General features: G+C 39.2%; 2 protein-coding genes across 2 annotated transcripts in view; one reads left to right on the top strand and one right to left on the bottom strand.

Annotated features, from left to right (window-relative positions):
• Positions 1-17,243, bottom strand: part of LOC108901120 (amyloid beta A4 precursor protein-binding family B member 1-interacting protein) — a 50,678-nt gene that overhangs the window by 25,639 nt on the left and 7,796 nt on the right. The window lies entirely within an intron of this gene.
• On the top strand, positions 1,500-9,029 carry parm1 (prostate androgen-regulated mucin-like protein 1). The gene is made up of 4 exons (XM_051072773.1): positions 1,500-1,660; positions 3,329-4,072; positions 7,165-7,243; positions 7,346-9,029. The coding sequence occupies exons 1-4, from the start codon at positions 1,606-1,608 to the stop codon at positions 7,422-7,424; spliced, it is 957 nt and encodes a 318-aa protein (XP_050928730.1). The 5' UTR covers positions 1,500-1,605; the 3' UTR covers positions 7,425-9,029.

Below are 17,243 nucleotides of genomic sequence, written 5' to 3'. Positions count from 1 at the left end.
GAAAAGACACATCTTTTTCCTTTCTAATGTGAAAGTCTTGAGGGACAGGAGCATCAGCCTGAGAAAGATCCATGCCAGATCACAAAGTTGTGTGTTTTTTTTGTCAATAAAAATGTTCTGGCTGTGAGGCTCAGACAGCTTATGGGATCCTTCCTGATCGTTCAAGTTTATCTTTGCGAGAGCTCTGAGGCCTGAGGTGGAAGTTTCTTACACTTTTTAGTTCAAATTCCAGCTGGCAAAACAAGGCGTCAACACAACACGACACGGCCAGTTCTCCTCCATTAGTTGGCCTCGGCTGCAGGCTCTTATAATCAGTCACATACGGTTACAATCAGCCAGACACACTTCTGTTATCTACAGGGAGCAGAGAGCACAAAGCAACGTGCAGTCTACAATTAGTGGGAAACGTACTGGAACACAGCAATGACGGTTATCCTGCAAACTTTGCTAGCATGTGAGTAAACTCTGCCATCTACCTACACTTGAGTGATCTTTAGGTGTTGTCTCAGTTGGTGCTAAGCCCTGACATCTTGATTTAATTCTTTAAAAAGACGAACAGCATCAATTCAAGAGATGAAACTAACTCTGTCGGCCAGAATTCCTCAGGTAGGTTGGTTCAAAACCGGAAAAGAGAAATTTTGCCCTTATTGTGCATCAGTAAAAAGTAAAAACAACAGTTATGACACTTCTTCCTGAATGTGTCATCCAAACCCAGGAGGATCATAAGGAAGTCATAAGGTTTTATCATATGGGAGGTGTGAAAGTCACAACATAATTTCACGGGAATCCATTCGTCTCAGCGGGAGTGGCGGACCAACCAAGTGACAGGCTGACACTGCCGTCTCTAAAGCCGTGAAACTAGCATGACTAATAACAAAAACAGACAACAGGCGGTGTGTAAGCTCAAAACTGGAGAAAACACTTGGAGAAGTGTTTTCTCTGTTTGGTGATCATTAATTAATTTATACTAATCCTTACTTATCAGTGTGTTTTCGTCCCACTGTTCTCTTTTAAATCTCTGTGCTGGCCTCATTTTAAATGTAAGTGCTGCCCTCTGCTGGCAGGGATTATAATTACAACTAACATTTCAGTGATCCATGACTAAAAACTAAAACTAAAAAAAAAAAACATAATAATTTGGGCAAAGCCACACAATAGATAGATAGATAGATAGATAGATAGATAGATAGATAGATAGATAGATAGATAGATAGATAGTTTACCTGTTTAACTGTTTACCCGTTGAAACCTCACAGAAATATTGTGGTATAATAAATAAACCCAGCGCTCTCTGTACAGTAATACAGAACACTGTATAAGCACCTGTAAACACAAGCTCAACTACAAGAACTAGAATAGAATAGGCACTCTACCAATTACACTTCCTGTGGTCTTTATTTTTAAAGTCTTCATCACAATAGCTTTTTCTTTTTTTTTCGCTATGATGTGACCGCCCTGTGAGGTTAGGCTCAGTCATCATGTAGCCTCGCCCCCAGGGCTCTTACAATCAGTCACCTACAGTCACAGGCAGCCACACACACTACAGCCGTCCACGGGAAGCAGAGAGTGCAGAGCTGCAGCTTACACAACTATCTGTGGAGATACATGTACAGTAAAAGGATTACAATGATGAGGGTCAGCCTGCTAAGTCTGCTGACATGTAAGTAAACTCTGATAATAGTGTATGCTCTTCCATTTCCTGACTCTGTCTCTGTTTGTGTGTAATTGTTTCCTTTAGTGTAAATGCTGTGAACAAGAATCACATCTCAGGATCAATATAAGCTACATTTCAGTAGTTAGTTGTAAAATTTTAGTTCCAGGAGGTGAAGGGAACGCTCACCAACATTAAAATTCAGATTAATATGCAGGCTGCATTACAGAAACGTCCCTCTTACTATCTGATGGAGCGCTAAACCCCAGGAATCGTTGATGTTTCTGTTTGGGTGAGATAACTTGATTTCATTTTCACTTTTTAAAACTGGTTTAAAGATGGTGTCACAGGTTAATTTTTTGTTTTAAAAGATTAACAGGCTGGCTCTGCCTGACAGAAAACAGAAAGTGTCTTTAATGTTTGATTTGTTTGTGAAAAGGTATATGAGATATTTCCTCTGTTTTTTAGTTTTACTCTGACTGTGAAACCTGTGGGTAGTGACAAGTCTTACATAACTGGATAAAGTAAAATGATCTCTGAAAGAATGAGACTCTCTGTCACAAGATGAAAAAAAAAACAAAAAACTTTTTATTATTTATTTCCAGTGGAGTTGTGTGTGAAGCTTCCTAAAAAGACTTGTTAGTGTTAAGAGGACAGGAAAACCTTGAATGCGTCACACCACACTGCTGCCCTGATTTCCTGTTCACACTGAAAGACAGATGACAAAACTTTGTCTCTCACATGGTCCTCCATGTAAATCTGTTGTGCTTGTTGAAGTTGAGACAGTGACTGATCAAAATAAATAACAATAATCATCTTAAAGGATGGGTCTGACATTATTCTTTTTACTGTCAACAAATGTGCTAGTCTCTCTCTCTCTGTTTATAAAAATGTCAAATAATCACCAGTCAAAGTGCATGTAAGACTTTAATTTGAAGCCTCATGTTCATAAATTAACATAGTTTTTTTTATACTTGTGTAATATGTTTGTTTAAATGTATACATGAATATTCTGTATGTGGTACTTTACAAGGCCAAGAAACTACAAGCGAACCTTATACATGCATGTGATTGCTTAACATACATAATAATATGAATTATATCCTCTGCTATTCTGGGAAGGCTGCAGGTTCCACTCACCTAGCCTGGTTTATTTTGAGCAATGTTGCTAGCTCGCTTGGTTTTGTCCATTTCTCTGCCCCACCTTGCTTGTTTCATGACTGCTATTTGATTTGAAATGGTTTGAGATCACTGTTGCACAACTACAGGTGAATTATTTTGCACCAAAACCTTGCGTCTGATGTGGGTTGTTCTGCTAACTGGCTGTCTTCCACTTCTGGACCTGCTGCTAGCTCGGTTTTGAGCTGTCTTTTTCCAGCGTTTAAATCACATCTGAAATAACAGACAAGCTAATTTATTGTTTCTACAACTTAACACAATGAAATCTACTATGTAGTTATTGCACCAAGCACCAAAAACACTGCATCCTATATGTCCCATAATACAGTTGATTGCATTATTTTGTTGGACTCTCCCTTCCTGGTAAATGTCCACAATTTCCACGTCCCAATTAGGAACACAGACTTCCTGTTATAAGTTAGTAGTTTCCAAGCCCAAGCCAAGGTTTTCAGTTCTTTAAACTAACTTTGACATGCTCTTGTTTTTTTTAAATTGCAGGTCTACTGCTGAGCCAGTCTACCCAGTCAACTGCTACAGTCGTAACTTCCACCAGTCCAACTCTGTCCACCAACAATGCATCTTCCACCACTAGAGTTACACAAACGCCAGCTTCAACCAACAAAAACAACATTACAGGCTCAACAACTTCACAAACAGAGTCCTTGACTGCATCCCCTCCATCATCTACATCTACCACAAGTCTGACCCAGAGCTCTTCTTCTCTACCTCAACCAACCATTTCAACCCCTGTGACGACAAGCAATGACACCACAATCACACCACCTGCCGGTAACGACACCACCGATGCCAACAAAACCACTAGTGCACCCAGTACCACCAACACAAGCACCACCGTCAGTACCTCACCAAACACCACCTCCATCACCTCCACCAGTATCACCACCAGTTCCCCACCTGATGTCACCAACAGTACCTCACCTAGCAACGCCAACGGTACCACCACCAGTGACCCACATGGTACCACCTCCATCACTTCCAGCAGTACCACCAATGGTACCTCACCTAGCATCACCACAAGCAACGCCACCAGTACCACGACCAGTGTCCCACCTGGGACCACCACCATCACCTCCACCAGAACCACCACCAGTGCCCCATCCAGCACCACCTCCATCACCTCTACCAGTACCACCACCAGTACCACCATCAACACCTCCACCAGTGCCATCCAATCCACCACAGTGGTTGAGGAAGGACACAAATCCAAAGCTCTGAGCTCAGGTATAAAAGTATCTTGATTTTTGTTTTATTTTCCAATATTTTCATTATATATAAATTTTTTTTTTGCACAAACAAATTTATTTGACACTCAGGGAGAACACAATGAGCAACAGTAGTTTAATCTTTATATTAGAGCAAATCTGTATAGGAGTCTACATTCATGCTAGCAGCTGTGGCCACATTTAGCATTTACCATGGTCATCAGTTTAGTTTAAGATGTTAGGATATGTTATGAGCGAACACTCACTAATTAGCACTAAACACAAAGTACAGCTGAGGCTGTCTTGCAGGTATCTGATCATAAATGAAGTACAAATTTAACGGTTCAGCCTCTGAGGACTGTGAATGTCTTAACCAAATTTAACAACAATTTAATAGTTGTCGAGATCTTTCAGTAACAACAAAAAATGTCAACCAGCTGGTGCCACTAGAGAAAACATCAGGGAATCACCAATGTCATTATGATACATCATCTGGGAACCATGAATGACTATAATTTAGTGCCAATCCATCAAGTAGATGTGAATATTTCATTGAATAAACTGAGAAAACTTTGACCACTAGTGGTGCTAGAGGGAAAGTCAGAGTATCGCCAAAGTACTTTGAATTCTTTAGGGTTCTTGAATATATGTTGCAAATTTCATGGCAGTTTCTCTAGTGCTAAAGGAAAAGTTAGAGGACTACCAACATCAGTAGAAGTCATCATCTGGGAACCATGAATGTCTGCACAAAGTTCATCCAGTACTTAAGATATTTCAGTTTAAACATGACTTCATGTTAGCACTTTACCCACACCAAAGAGAAGCAATATAAACAAAATATTAATGTACTGAGAAAATGTGCATAGAGATACATGGTTGCATTCTTCCTCTGTTGTTACGGCTGCTCTCATACCAAAAAAAGCACTGAGGGCTGGATTGGTGTGCCGCAGCATTTTGCCCAATAGTGTTGCATTAGTTTGTAGTCGTTTTTACTGAATGATCCTGTATTTCTTGAGGTTTGTTATTTCTGTTAAGAAACAACTTGTTTGTCACGCATGGCCTCATCCTGTGCAGCAATTCATTACCTCATTATAAAAGCACAGTCAAACCATTTGTTTCTGTAAATCATCTGACTGTGAGCGTCTCTGAATGTGTCAAACATTGCAACATGCTACCACTCCTACAAGAGTGCAGAGTCTGACCTCTTCTCTGATTAAAGAGGTCAGACATACATGCACTTAGTCCATGGATCATATTATCTGTTCCTCCTCCTCTTTGATCTGCGTAAGCGCTGTGTCAATCTGTGGTTAAAATGTGAACAAAGCAGTTGCCTCTCACACTTCCTTGTTTGCTTTACAGTCAAATCTTTACCAACTGAATGAGTGAAAACCAACAGCAGCTGCAAGAAAAGGCTTTCCCTGTACCTTCTGTCGTTCACAAAACTGTTAAACCTCTGATTCATTTGCTTTTGGTGTTGTTGAGTCTGAACTCGTCCCTCATGTACAGGAACCATTAAGAAAACTTCCTTCCCATCATCAGTAACTGTCACATCTGATAACACATCTGACTCAAAACTTTATTACGTCTCTCTAGGGCAGTGGTTTATGAACTTGGGTGTCTCCAGGCAAGGGATCCTGTTGAAAGTGTTACAAGAAGCTGTTTTAACCAAAAAGGCTCAGAAACTTAAGTCTGGAACTAAATTGGAATTATTAATCTGCAAATATACACTTCAGCGGACTATTAGGAGGCCAGGAACTAAATTTAGAGCCTGGTTGCATTGAATTGAATTGATTGAAATGCAGTAGAAAAGTACTCTAACTAGTTACAAGACTAGTTATAGGAAAGAAGTTTCTTTCAAAGTGTTTAATCACAGTCTTGAAATAGCTGTGATTTTTCCATCCTCCTACCCTCGAAATAATTCCATTGTGACCAGGGTTTTTCTTAATTTCTTGCATTCCCGTAAATTTGCTAGTGGCATGCTGCTGTGGTGATGGTAATGTTACTAAAATATCTCCACATTTACATGTTGGTTTGTTATTAACTTTTATACAAACATTCATGGTTCCCATTAGCATAAACTTTGGGTTTAGTGCTATATTTAGCAAATGTTAGCATGCTAACACAAAATGGTGAACACATTGAATCATTTGAACACATTTTTTCTTTTTTTTTTTAGCTCTCAGCACCATTGTGCCCAGCCTTATAGATTAGCTAGCATGGTTGTAGACTCTTAGTCTTGTTTATATTCAGAAGGTTCCTCACATCTTTAGCCACATTTTGAGACATTTTTAAGGCTTTCAAAGTGACTTGGTCCAACTGGGACTCAAATCTGACACACCTGCTGGACTGACTCATCAAACCAAACACAACCAAATCAGTCTCAATCTATTCAAACTATAACACCAAGTGAGTTCAAAGATCAGACAGCTTTATTCCATGATGAATTCAAGACCGATAACCAACAGTTAATAGGCATCAATAAACAGGTCATTTGTTTAAGATAAGGTCCCACACTGTGTTAGAGCATCAAATGGAGCCCCTATAGCACCCATTTTCAAAGGGGTGTTTACCAATTGAATTCTGCTCCTAGATAAGAGGAAAGATTTGAAGTGTGATACCTGTATGAGCATTTTACTGGATCTCAAACACACAACCAAATAGACCTTCAGCAGTGTGCCGTTACAGTTTCCCACAAAGAGATTACTAATTAATACTAAAGCTCAAAGGTCAGTTTGGTCTGCTGGGAAAAAAACGTTATCTTTAGGTCACTGTGCGGCAAATGGCCATAAAGTCTCACCTGCAATAGCATTATAGATTTACCAGAAGTATAATCAGCCTGGACACATACCACTGTACATGAGTCGGACCAATCAGGAAACTATGAGGTGTGTTTAGATGATAGTATGACTTGCAACCCAGTGAAACCTCCTGTTTTAGTCTTTTGATTGAGTTTATCTATATTTTTATGGTAGGTTTTATGTTTCAAAATCATTCTAAAAAGGACTTTTTAAACTGTATAAAGTGGAGCTGCAGCATCATGAATAGAGAGGCCAGAACAAAGCATCTTTTCAGACTTGATTCATCTTTCTTTTCCTCTCTCTCTCTCTCTAGGAAGTATCGCAGCCATCATTTGTCTTTTCATCATACTCGTCATCGTAGTATTAGGTGGGCTGTACTACTACAAGTTCAGGTGAGTCCAGAGTTCAAACAAAGCTCCTACGAATTACATCAACATGCAACTGTTACTGTAATTTTATAATGTGCTCATCTGTCTCTTTACTGCACATTTCAGGCGTCCATCCTACGGTCCCCTAGTGGACAGCGACTACGGCACTTTAGGAAACTTCAGCAACCCCATGTACGACCCTTGAATCCTAACCTTTGATCGCCGACTCCAGACGTGACCACCAAAAGTCTTCAGCCTGCAAGAGGGAGCTGTTCTGATCAGAGTGTGTTTATAGTATGTGTGAAATAAGTTCAGGACAATCACATTTTATTACTGTGATTAGTGGCTTGATGGTTTGATTGCACTCGGTTGCAAAACAAATGTGAAGTTTCTCTTGATCTTTGTTCAAGTGACCTCGATTTTTATTCCCAGGTAAACGTGAAAGGAAATAAAACAGCAGTTTTTTTACTCAGGGTAGCTGTTCAAAGACCTCTGACTGCATAGACACAGTGCAATCATACTGTAATACCATAACAGAAGTGTCACAGCTTAAATCTCAGAGAAAAAAAAAGTGTGATTATCAAAGATATCATGATTAACACTGGATATTTGTACAAAAAGAAAACTGCTTTCCATCCAATACAAGCAAAAAGAACTGGATTATGTGAACTGAGATGGGGAAGACATTGAAAAGCCTAGAACAAACTGAACTGACAGCAAAGTGCAAATACTGTTTTCTTTTCTTTTTTTAAAATCATTGATTGTTCCTGTCTGCGCCTGCTGAGATACTTTTTCCTTCCATAAACTGTGAAATTATGAGATTTCTGTTCAGATTTTCAGCATTTATCAACATAGAAGTAGCAGGAGAAACAAAGCCCAAAGCCTAGAGAATGGTCATCTACAAATACCTGCTTTTACATGATCCTTTACGTGTCTGTATCAAGAGGAAGTACAGAGTATGGTCATATGTGGTTGGAGAAAACTAGAGTCCTCAAAAAAAAGGACTGACAGAACGACAAGTGGAGCTCTAAAAATGAGCTTGAGAGACTAGAAAGAAAAGAAATTTCATTTAAATTAAAAGACAAACAGGTGAAGTGACTTGTGTGTGATCCTGAATGGTTTGTACCATTCTCAAATGGACCAATAATCTCAGCAATGGACAATTTGTTAGCAGAGAAGCAAGAACTAAATCTATAGAAGACAGAATTTCTCCTATACGTTGGGAAGCGGAGACATTTTAAGGCAACATAGGGGGGCTATGTTAGCATTAGCAGCTACGACAACCCCAGAAGGGAGACCAGTCCTTTCAAATCCAGTCAGTAAAGGGAGGCTCCGGGTTTCAAGCCCCATGTATTCATCCTGCTGAGGTGCCCTTGAGCTAAACACTGAATCGCTTCCTGTTTCAAGTGCTGGTCTACAGCTTTGACCTCTGTCACTTTTGAATGAAACAGCGAGTTTCTTTTATCATTGAATGTCATCAGTGTGAAGTGTTTTCAGTGTGATTTTTGCTTTTCTGATTCTAGTATTTAATAGAGTTTTGTTTGTTTGCATTTAGGTGAAAAATAATGTGACAGTTTCGATGCTTTTCTAATTTTTATTGTGTAAAAGGATTATGTGCAATAAAAGTGACAAAAGAATAATGGGAGTCACTGTGATGGTGTAACCTAAAGGTGCTTAGGCTACAGTAGAATATATTCAACACATGTAAAAGTGGTGTTATCCAGAAAAACTACTGGTCTAAATACAAAAGCATGATAGCTGTAATTACTGCTCCAAACACACGTGAAACAAATAAAATGATATGACAACACAGCATGTGTATAAAACACACACACACACACAGATGCTGGGGTTCAGCACAACGTCTTCATCTCAGCTCCTCAATGGGCTACAGAGCGTTTATTAGTGGGAGCTTTAATAACAGGCCTGTCATTGCAGCCCTCCCATCCTAACTGCTTCCATTCTTCCTCTTTTCTCAAATCCTTTCCCATGAAATCGTCCTCTCCTGCCCACGCTCCCCCTTCTCTCATCCTACTAGCTCATTTTTCAAACCTCCCATCTTCTTCTTTCATTGTCACCGAGATTCTAAAAATGGCGACTTCCCACTTTTTGATTTAGTTAATGTGTTAAGAGCAAATACACTAGTTGTTGTGTTTCGGCCAAGATATTCACAGCTGAATGTCGCTAACAACTCTTTCCCAACCTGTTACAGTTAAACTCTTACATTTTCAACAGTATTAAGATGCTTAACATACAGGATATTTTCAATCTAGGCCTTATTTTCCTATGTTTTTGGGTGTAAACGTGGAATCTGTGCAGCATCGAACAAAAACAGAGTACTTGGAAACCACAAACAGCTGCTAAAATCAAGGTTTTTGCCACTGACAGGTTCAGGTTCAGTTATTCTAAGTGTCTGAAAACATTATGGATAGGATTCCTACAGAGACAGAGCTTTTTGTTTGACCAGAAACATCCGTTTTATCAGTACCAGACTCCATTGACAAAAACTGTAATTTAGCTGAGCAGAACACAGGAACTGCTGGAATACCACTGCCTCCATCTGTTAGTTTGTTTGTGTTATTGTGTGACTTTCAGTGGTGGCAGATCCTTTACATAAGTACAAGTACCAGTACTTTCCACCACCTCCCTATTTTTCGTCATTACTGGGCAGCAGATGTAATAATAGAGGGAGCAGAGCAGATTCTTATGCTACGCTATTATTATCAGGCCCTAAATACACCAAGCAGTGTGTGTCTGTGTGTGTGTTCTTTATAATTACAGTGAGGGAAGGGCGGGACCATTTTTTTACATTAGAAACATCTGGACAGTAGAACTCCAATATGATGTATGTACTGCACAAGGACTTTTACTTTTAAATTCACCATCTGAATATAGAATTACGTGACAAATACAGAGCTTAAAATGAGCTACAGCCTGTCTATGTTATTTACAGACAGGACTATTAGAGGTACCTAATCTACAGTACAGTCACATGTCAATAAACTGGGATTAAAGTATAAGGCAGAAAAAAGATAAGAGGAGTGAGACAAGGCTGACGTTTTGGTGAGCAGGCAGGTGGTTTCCCTGCTGTCATTATACAGAGATGGTGTCAGACTATGAGAAACAGGAAGATGCCTTTTCCTCTCTCTCACTCATCACTTGCTCAAAGCTGAAACCACAGGCTGATAACATGCAGAGGTGGTTAATGTGCTGAGGATGCTCACAGTTTGACACTGCACCTCCTCCTCTGAGAACTGACCATCTGAGAGACAATCTCATTCATTCTGTTCAAGTGGTCTGTCGGCTGTAATGACGATAAGGGGAGCAAAGAGGGAAGTCAGGTGATATTGTTACAGAGTGACAAAGTCTCTGTGGAGAGGAGACGATGGATCAAAAGAAACAAAAGGACTTTAACACAGAAGCTAAAGAAATAAGACTATAAAGTCATGTCAGTGGCTTTGTGAGGTCGCCCATAGGCAGCAGCAGTGTTGTAGGCGCATGTTTAGTGTGTTGGCATGCTAATATTTGCTAATTAAATACCACTGGAGCTGATGGGAATGTAGGTTTTTAGTCACAAGAAGCATTATAAAAATAAACTAGATTAGCACTCAGAAAAGTGAACACCTTAAACAATCCTACACACAGCCCAGTGAGGAGGAGAACGATGCCAGCTAAAGTTGTCACTCTGCTGGTAACGCAAAAGTACTCTAACAATTTAGCTTTTCTCAGTAGGAAACATAATCAGTCATTTTGTAATGTACCAAGTTACTTTTAAAAGGAACAGGAGACACATTTATCAGCTGTAATTCGCCGTTACAATCACACAGGCAGCGTCTGTGAAGGGCAATAAATCTTAACCACACATACACAGATCTACTAACAGAACGGAAACTGTTGTCTGAATTGCAGTTTCATGTCAGTGGAAAACAGGCTGCAGGTTTCACTTTCTGCCTCAGCGAGACTCTCCTGCCCACTGAAGCTTCACTGCTTCTCCTCTCGTTAAAAACATGTTTTCACTTCAGGATTTCGAGCTTGTGTAAAATTTGAAAACACCTTCACAGCCTGGCTGATAAACTTCAAACATGCACTGGGGTGAAGCTGGAAAATCTACGAGTTTTGGCGACTTTTTTAATCACATGAAGCGTTTACTTTCTTCTTTAGCAAGCAAACCACTGTGACCTCATTTCTGTCTAATTATCCAAATTCAACCACATATCAGGTGGCAGCTACAACGGCAGAACTGCCTAAAAGCCTTGGGGATTTTTTAAAAAATTGAACTGAAACTTTTCTGGTTTTGCTTTGATGTGAAGTGGGCATTACATTTTTTCAGCAAAATATGAGAAAATGAAAGACGTACACCTGCCACTACGTCCACCGACCTGATAAACCCAAACGGCTGCGTGATGCACCTCATAAAGACACAAAAAAACACCATAGATTACATTTCTATGGCTGTAGGGAGTCTTGGAGTGTTTGTACACCGGGTTCCTCTTCACTAAAGAACAAATCACTCAAACCCACTCCTCACTAAAGCTGTGACACGCACTGACAACTGATATCCATCTTTACAGTTTCCTGTGTAGCTGCCATCCTCTGTAACGAAACTGCTGCATCAGTCACAAATACTGAAAACATCATGGAGGCCGAGAAAGGAAAAAGCTGTTTGAATAATGTATCATCGAAGACGATCAGTGTTTCCACTTCAAAACTCACCAACAAGATAAGAAAAGATGCTGGATTCTTACCATTAATTAACCAAATTAATAATAAAAAAACACTTTCAAAGAGACCAAACACGGTGATCACCTGTAATTTCTTCTTCTTTTTTTTTTAAGGTTATTTGGTCATCGCTGTTAAAAGGGAACCAGATGCAACAAAATTTCATTCAATTGTGCACTTCGGTGTAGTTTTGAATGATAATAAAGACATTTTGAGTTGATTAATTGTGAGGTGGGGTGGTTTTTTGTGTTGTTGTACTGTACACAAGACATACAATAAAAAAAAATCAACTACATGCAAACAGCAAAGCAACATTAAGTGGTGACTAGCAAAAAAACAAAACACAATCTTTGGTGACATCTAACGTCTTTAGTGATTCTTATTCTTCCTCGAGTTTCACCTGGTCTGGATATTTGTTCCTCCAATCATAAAAGTGTTCATCTATACTTGGTCCAGACATATTAATGTTGGCAGTGTGAGGTGATTCTGTTAATCTACAAGTGAAGCTGTAGTTGCTGTAAAATAAGTTAAGGTTGCACATGCGTTTTATTACCAGTAGATGTCACTAATCACTAAGACAGAAGATGCAACTCAGAGGCCGCTTTCAGTCTGAATGGGCATTTTGTTGTGTCCTTATGTATTTAATAAACTGTATTTCAACTTATACAGAGACACAGTCCACACCTGTTTTAAAAAAAAACTATCATGTGCCTGGCTTTTGATTTAAAAGAGAATTTAAGACATCTGAAGTATTTAAAATATCTTTAAGGACAAAGAAAGAAATAGATCCATGTTTAAACTCAGTCCTAAAGTCAACAGAATTATGACAAAATCTACTTTTCTTCTAAACAGGAGGTTATGTATTCATCAAAAACTGTTAAAACTCTTACCAGAGTTGAAACAGGTTCATAATCCCTGCCCTTTTGTCTGGTGCCACTACGCCAGAAAAGATTTATAATACTGTCCTCTTATCACCAGATAATTGATGCTGTTGCAGTATCACATATGATCTTGTGGTGAGTTCTTTTCATAGACTAAATTATATTTTCTGGCTTGAGGGTTGCAATACTTAAAAAAAATTAAAATTAAAAGTCATCAAAGTAAAAACAAACAGTTCTGCAGAACATCAGATATCACCACAATTAGACCACTAATTAGACTTAATGAGAACATTAAGCTACATTTCACTCGCACTTATTATTTTTCACACCATTTTTTGGTTTTTTTTATCTGCATGTCCTGACAGCAGAGTTGCTTCATCCTTCGTCCTGGTTGCCAAAAGATGATTCTACCCGAATAAATGCTGAGTTCACATTAAACAGTGATTTTCTAGGAATAAGTCTTGTGGTACTCAAACCCAGTTTGAGGGTTTGTAGTCTCTGCCTACCTCAGAAAAAGCACCCATCCATTATATATACCACTTATCCTTAAGGGTTGCAGACTCCACACAGAAAAGTCCAGGATTCGAACCCTGAACCCTCTTGGTGTGAAACAACAGGTTAGTGCAAATGTATCAGGTGTGGAGGCCTTTACACTGGAGGTCTACATCAACATTTGTGATATTTAACCAAGAACATGATCTTTCCCCAACCTGAACCAAGGTTTTATTTTCCTCACTGGACCTAACCCACGACTTGGTCACCACAAGTGGATCCTGGGCAGTTACTGATTGAACGGATTCAAAATAACCTGCAATTTATTTGAATTAATTCAAAGTCATCCCCCGAAAAAAAGGTGACAGCCCTTAAATGGATCTGAACACATCTTCCACCACTGAAAGTTACACAATAACACAAACAAACTTATCGATCGAGGCAGTGGTGTCCCAGCAGCTCATATTTTATGCTCTGTAAAATTACTGTTTTTATCAGTGGAGTCTGGTATTGATAAAACTGATGTTTCTGGTTAAACAAAAAGGTTCTTACTCTCTGTGGGAATCCTATCCATAATGTTGTCAGACACTTATAACAATCTGAGCCTGTCAGTGGCAAAAACAAGCACTTTACTCGACGTACTTTAACAATTTTCAGATTTCATGGTTGAGAGGTTCACTGTTGCTCGATACTGCACTGATTCCAAAGATTTTTGTCCCTATCAATCATTCACACCCAAAAACATGGGAAAATAAGGTCCAGAGTTATCCTTTAACCATGTCTTAGTCACCACAAATAGATCCTGAAGGAATTCAAACTCTACCCAAACATGACATCTTTCTGCTGTCGTCAGGGACAGAAAATCCACTGGTGGACGAATGAAACCTTGAATATGAATCAAAACTGGTCTGACATAAAGACTCAGTGTGTAATAGTTTTGTCTTTACAGCAGGAAAAGCACAGGTGTGTCTTAATATCGTCAGTGATGTCCCTGTAAGACATGACAGCATGCACAACACCAGGGACCTGGAGCTGGTTTACCTAAATGGAATGAAGCCATCATTAATATCATTATAATCAAACCTGTGCTTTTCCTGCTGGGACACGTCAAAATCTCTGCTGCACTTTTCTGGTTTCTGGTTTTGTGTCGTCTTCTCTCAGTGAATATGGTAAAAAACCAGTAGAGTCACCTGACAACGCCACATATGTTATTGATAATTTGTAATAATTAGCTTGTTACACAACACTAAGTCCTGTGTCGTACAAAAGCAGGGCTGTGTGTAGTAGCAGCATAACGACGCAGATGAGTCTCCAGTGTGACTCAGTGTTTGAAGAAATATTGTGTTAGCTCACAATCTTAAAAACCAAAACCAGTATTCCCTTGTCATCCTCTGTGAACTGTAATAACTGCAGATGTTGTCTGTGTTCTGAATACTTTACAAATCTATTACGTAAATGAAGATACTCTATGCATTTTTACAATTATTCTACAGGACATTCTTTCATTCTTCAGAGTAATAAAACACACTTCAATTCTACCTGTTCCTTATTCATTTCTTATAATTTCTGAAGCACACAATGACTGACAGGGTGCTGTTGAGTCTTGTAATTATGTTCATATACTATAAGCTAGCAACAGTAAGTGCATGTTGAAAGACGTGTAATGACGTCTGGATTGTGTTTACCATCAACAAAATGAGGAAGGATTTTGATTTGAACACATCTTTCAAAACATTTTGTTGCATCTGTTTGCACAAGAACATCCACTCATGGCAAAAAAAAACATGTTAAACAAATCTACAGTTGTATTTAGGCAAATAAAAGCATTTGTTCAAGGTGAATGAACAAATTTCCAGATCACCTGGGTCCACCTGCCCCGACCACCTCACTACAACCAGACCACAACTGTGAGTCCTCCATTTTCCCACACTATATTCTGACATATCAGCTTGATAACTTTCCATTACTGTCCTAATTAACAAACGGAAACTCAATACTGTTGCAATCCTGTCTGCCAGCACCATGACTGAACTGTCAGTGAGTCATTACGTTTCAATCGCACCGTCACTACTGTATTACTAATAGGAATAAACACTACCACTGCCTTTCAAAGTTGTTTTTTTGTTCATGTACGTGACGCACGCTAGTGGCTTTAAGGTTGTTGGTTCCTCTCTAAAATTATCGGTCACTTTTCATTTTCATCTACTGCAGTTAGCACGCTAAACAGCTAGCCCCAGCCCGTCCCATCTCTTAATACTATTTTGCGATAGTGAGTCACTTTAGCGTCCAGTCTGTCCTCAGTCCACCATGAGAGCATGAAGAAGTGGGACGTATTCTAACGTCTTGTCTTGTAAGCGTAACATGCCTGAAGCTCTTGGTAAATAAATGGCTTGTTAATGCTAATGTTAGCTATGTAGCGATGGCAAAAAGTACATAGCACCTTTGATGTTGATTCTAAAAAGCTAGCTCAGAGATTCTCAAAGTTAAAGTGTGATATTATATTTTATTTCAGCTACTATATATTTGCTAGTTAATTTTGAGATTATAACTATACTCCAAAATGCATATAGCATAAATAACTAAAGGTAAAAAGGGTAAGAACCACTGTCATAGAGTTAGGCCAAAGAGTTTTCCCTCTTGGATTTTGTCACTGAGGTAAAATCAGATGTTAAAACGAGCAACAGTGATGGCACATCCTTTAGGAAATGTTGTAACACTGCCTTTGAGCAAGACACGTGGCATACTTATTTTTATTTACATACTCATACGAATTGAGCAAGACATCCTAGAATAAAATAAAAGGCTTAAATAAAGGTTATATTCAGGAAGTAGACTCATGTTAAACTATCACGAGGGGAGGCTTTTACTGTTAACTCCTACAACCTTGGTTCATTTCCTAAACCACAGGGTGCCCTGTTGTAATGATGTTTGCTCGTTTTTTTTTCAGATACCTGAGGACAGACTGTGGTTAGATGACGGTAATAATTGACCAGAGGTGAAAATTTCCAATGAATGTCTGGATAAAGAGCATTTGTTGTGGCTGAAACTGTTTCCTCGGTTATTTCTGACTCTGACTCAACAAGTTTACTGCATCTGAGCACAGACTTTCACATGGGATATGAAGGAGTGTTTACAGTAGGAAGTGGGTTTATGTCTCATGCTGTGAGTGTGTTTTACCAACAGTTTGGACAGTTACAGTAGCAATCGTGTATAATTACCTATGTTCTCTTTTGTTCTGCTTTCTCATGATATTATGCATTGATATGCATATCATTATGAAGTGATATGTTAAAACGGTGGGCGCACTGAAACTGTGATTCAGGTCCAGGAATTTGACTCATTCACTAATTTTGTCAGCTAACCCTATGTTGACGTAACCACTGGACTAGACTATCTGAATACTGTGTTTTCAAGGTATGTTAGTAAACCAATCATAGAATATATACACAGGCTAAACACAAAAAACAACTGGCCTACACATATATTTTTTCAGAAGGAGGTCAATTTTTCTGAGCTTTCACACCACGATTAAAGGCATCACATTCACACAGACTGTCAGAGGCTGCTCTGGGTCCCAGTAGCTGGTCCTCTACCTCCTCAGATGCAGCTCTAACAACCCCAACAGGACCTCAAACTGTCCCACCAACATCCTGAAAACATGGCTGCAACTGGCCGTGGTGGAGCTTCGGCTCCTCAGGCAAGTATTGCGTATTTTGGATATGTCATTATATGTCATTTACACATTATCTAGCTTTTACCTTTAAAACTTTAGTGACATTTGTAGCATATCAGGATTCATCCTGTGGGAAGCTATGAAAATCTATGAGATATTTCACCACACGAGCAAAAACTTTGTCCTGGTGGAGCTAGTCGAACTTTCAGCAAAGTCTTACAGGTTTTGTGGATATCTGTGCCACCTAATTAGCAAGACA

The sequence above is a fragment of the Lates calcarifer genome, linkage group LG9 (assembly GCF_001640805.2).
Source record: "Lates calcarifer isolate ASB-BC8 linkage group LG9, TLL_Latcal_v3, whole genome shotgun sequence".
Lineage (NCBI taxonomy): Eukaryota > Metazoa > Chordata > Actinopteri > Centropomidae > Lates > Lates calcarifer.
The sequence above is the reverse complement of the archived record's forward strand: the minus strand, read 5'-3'. Positions and strand labels throughout refer to the sequence as shown.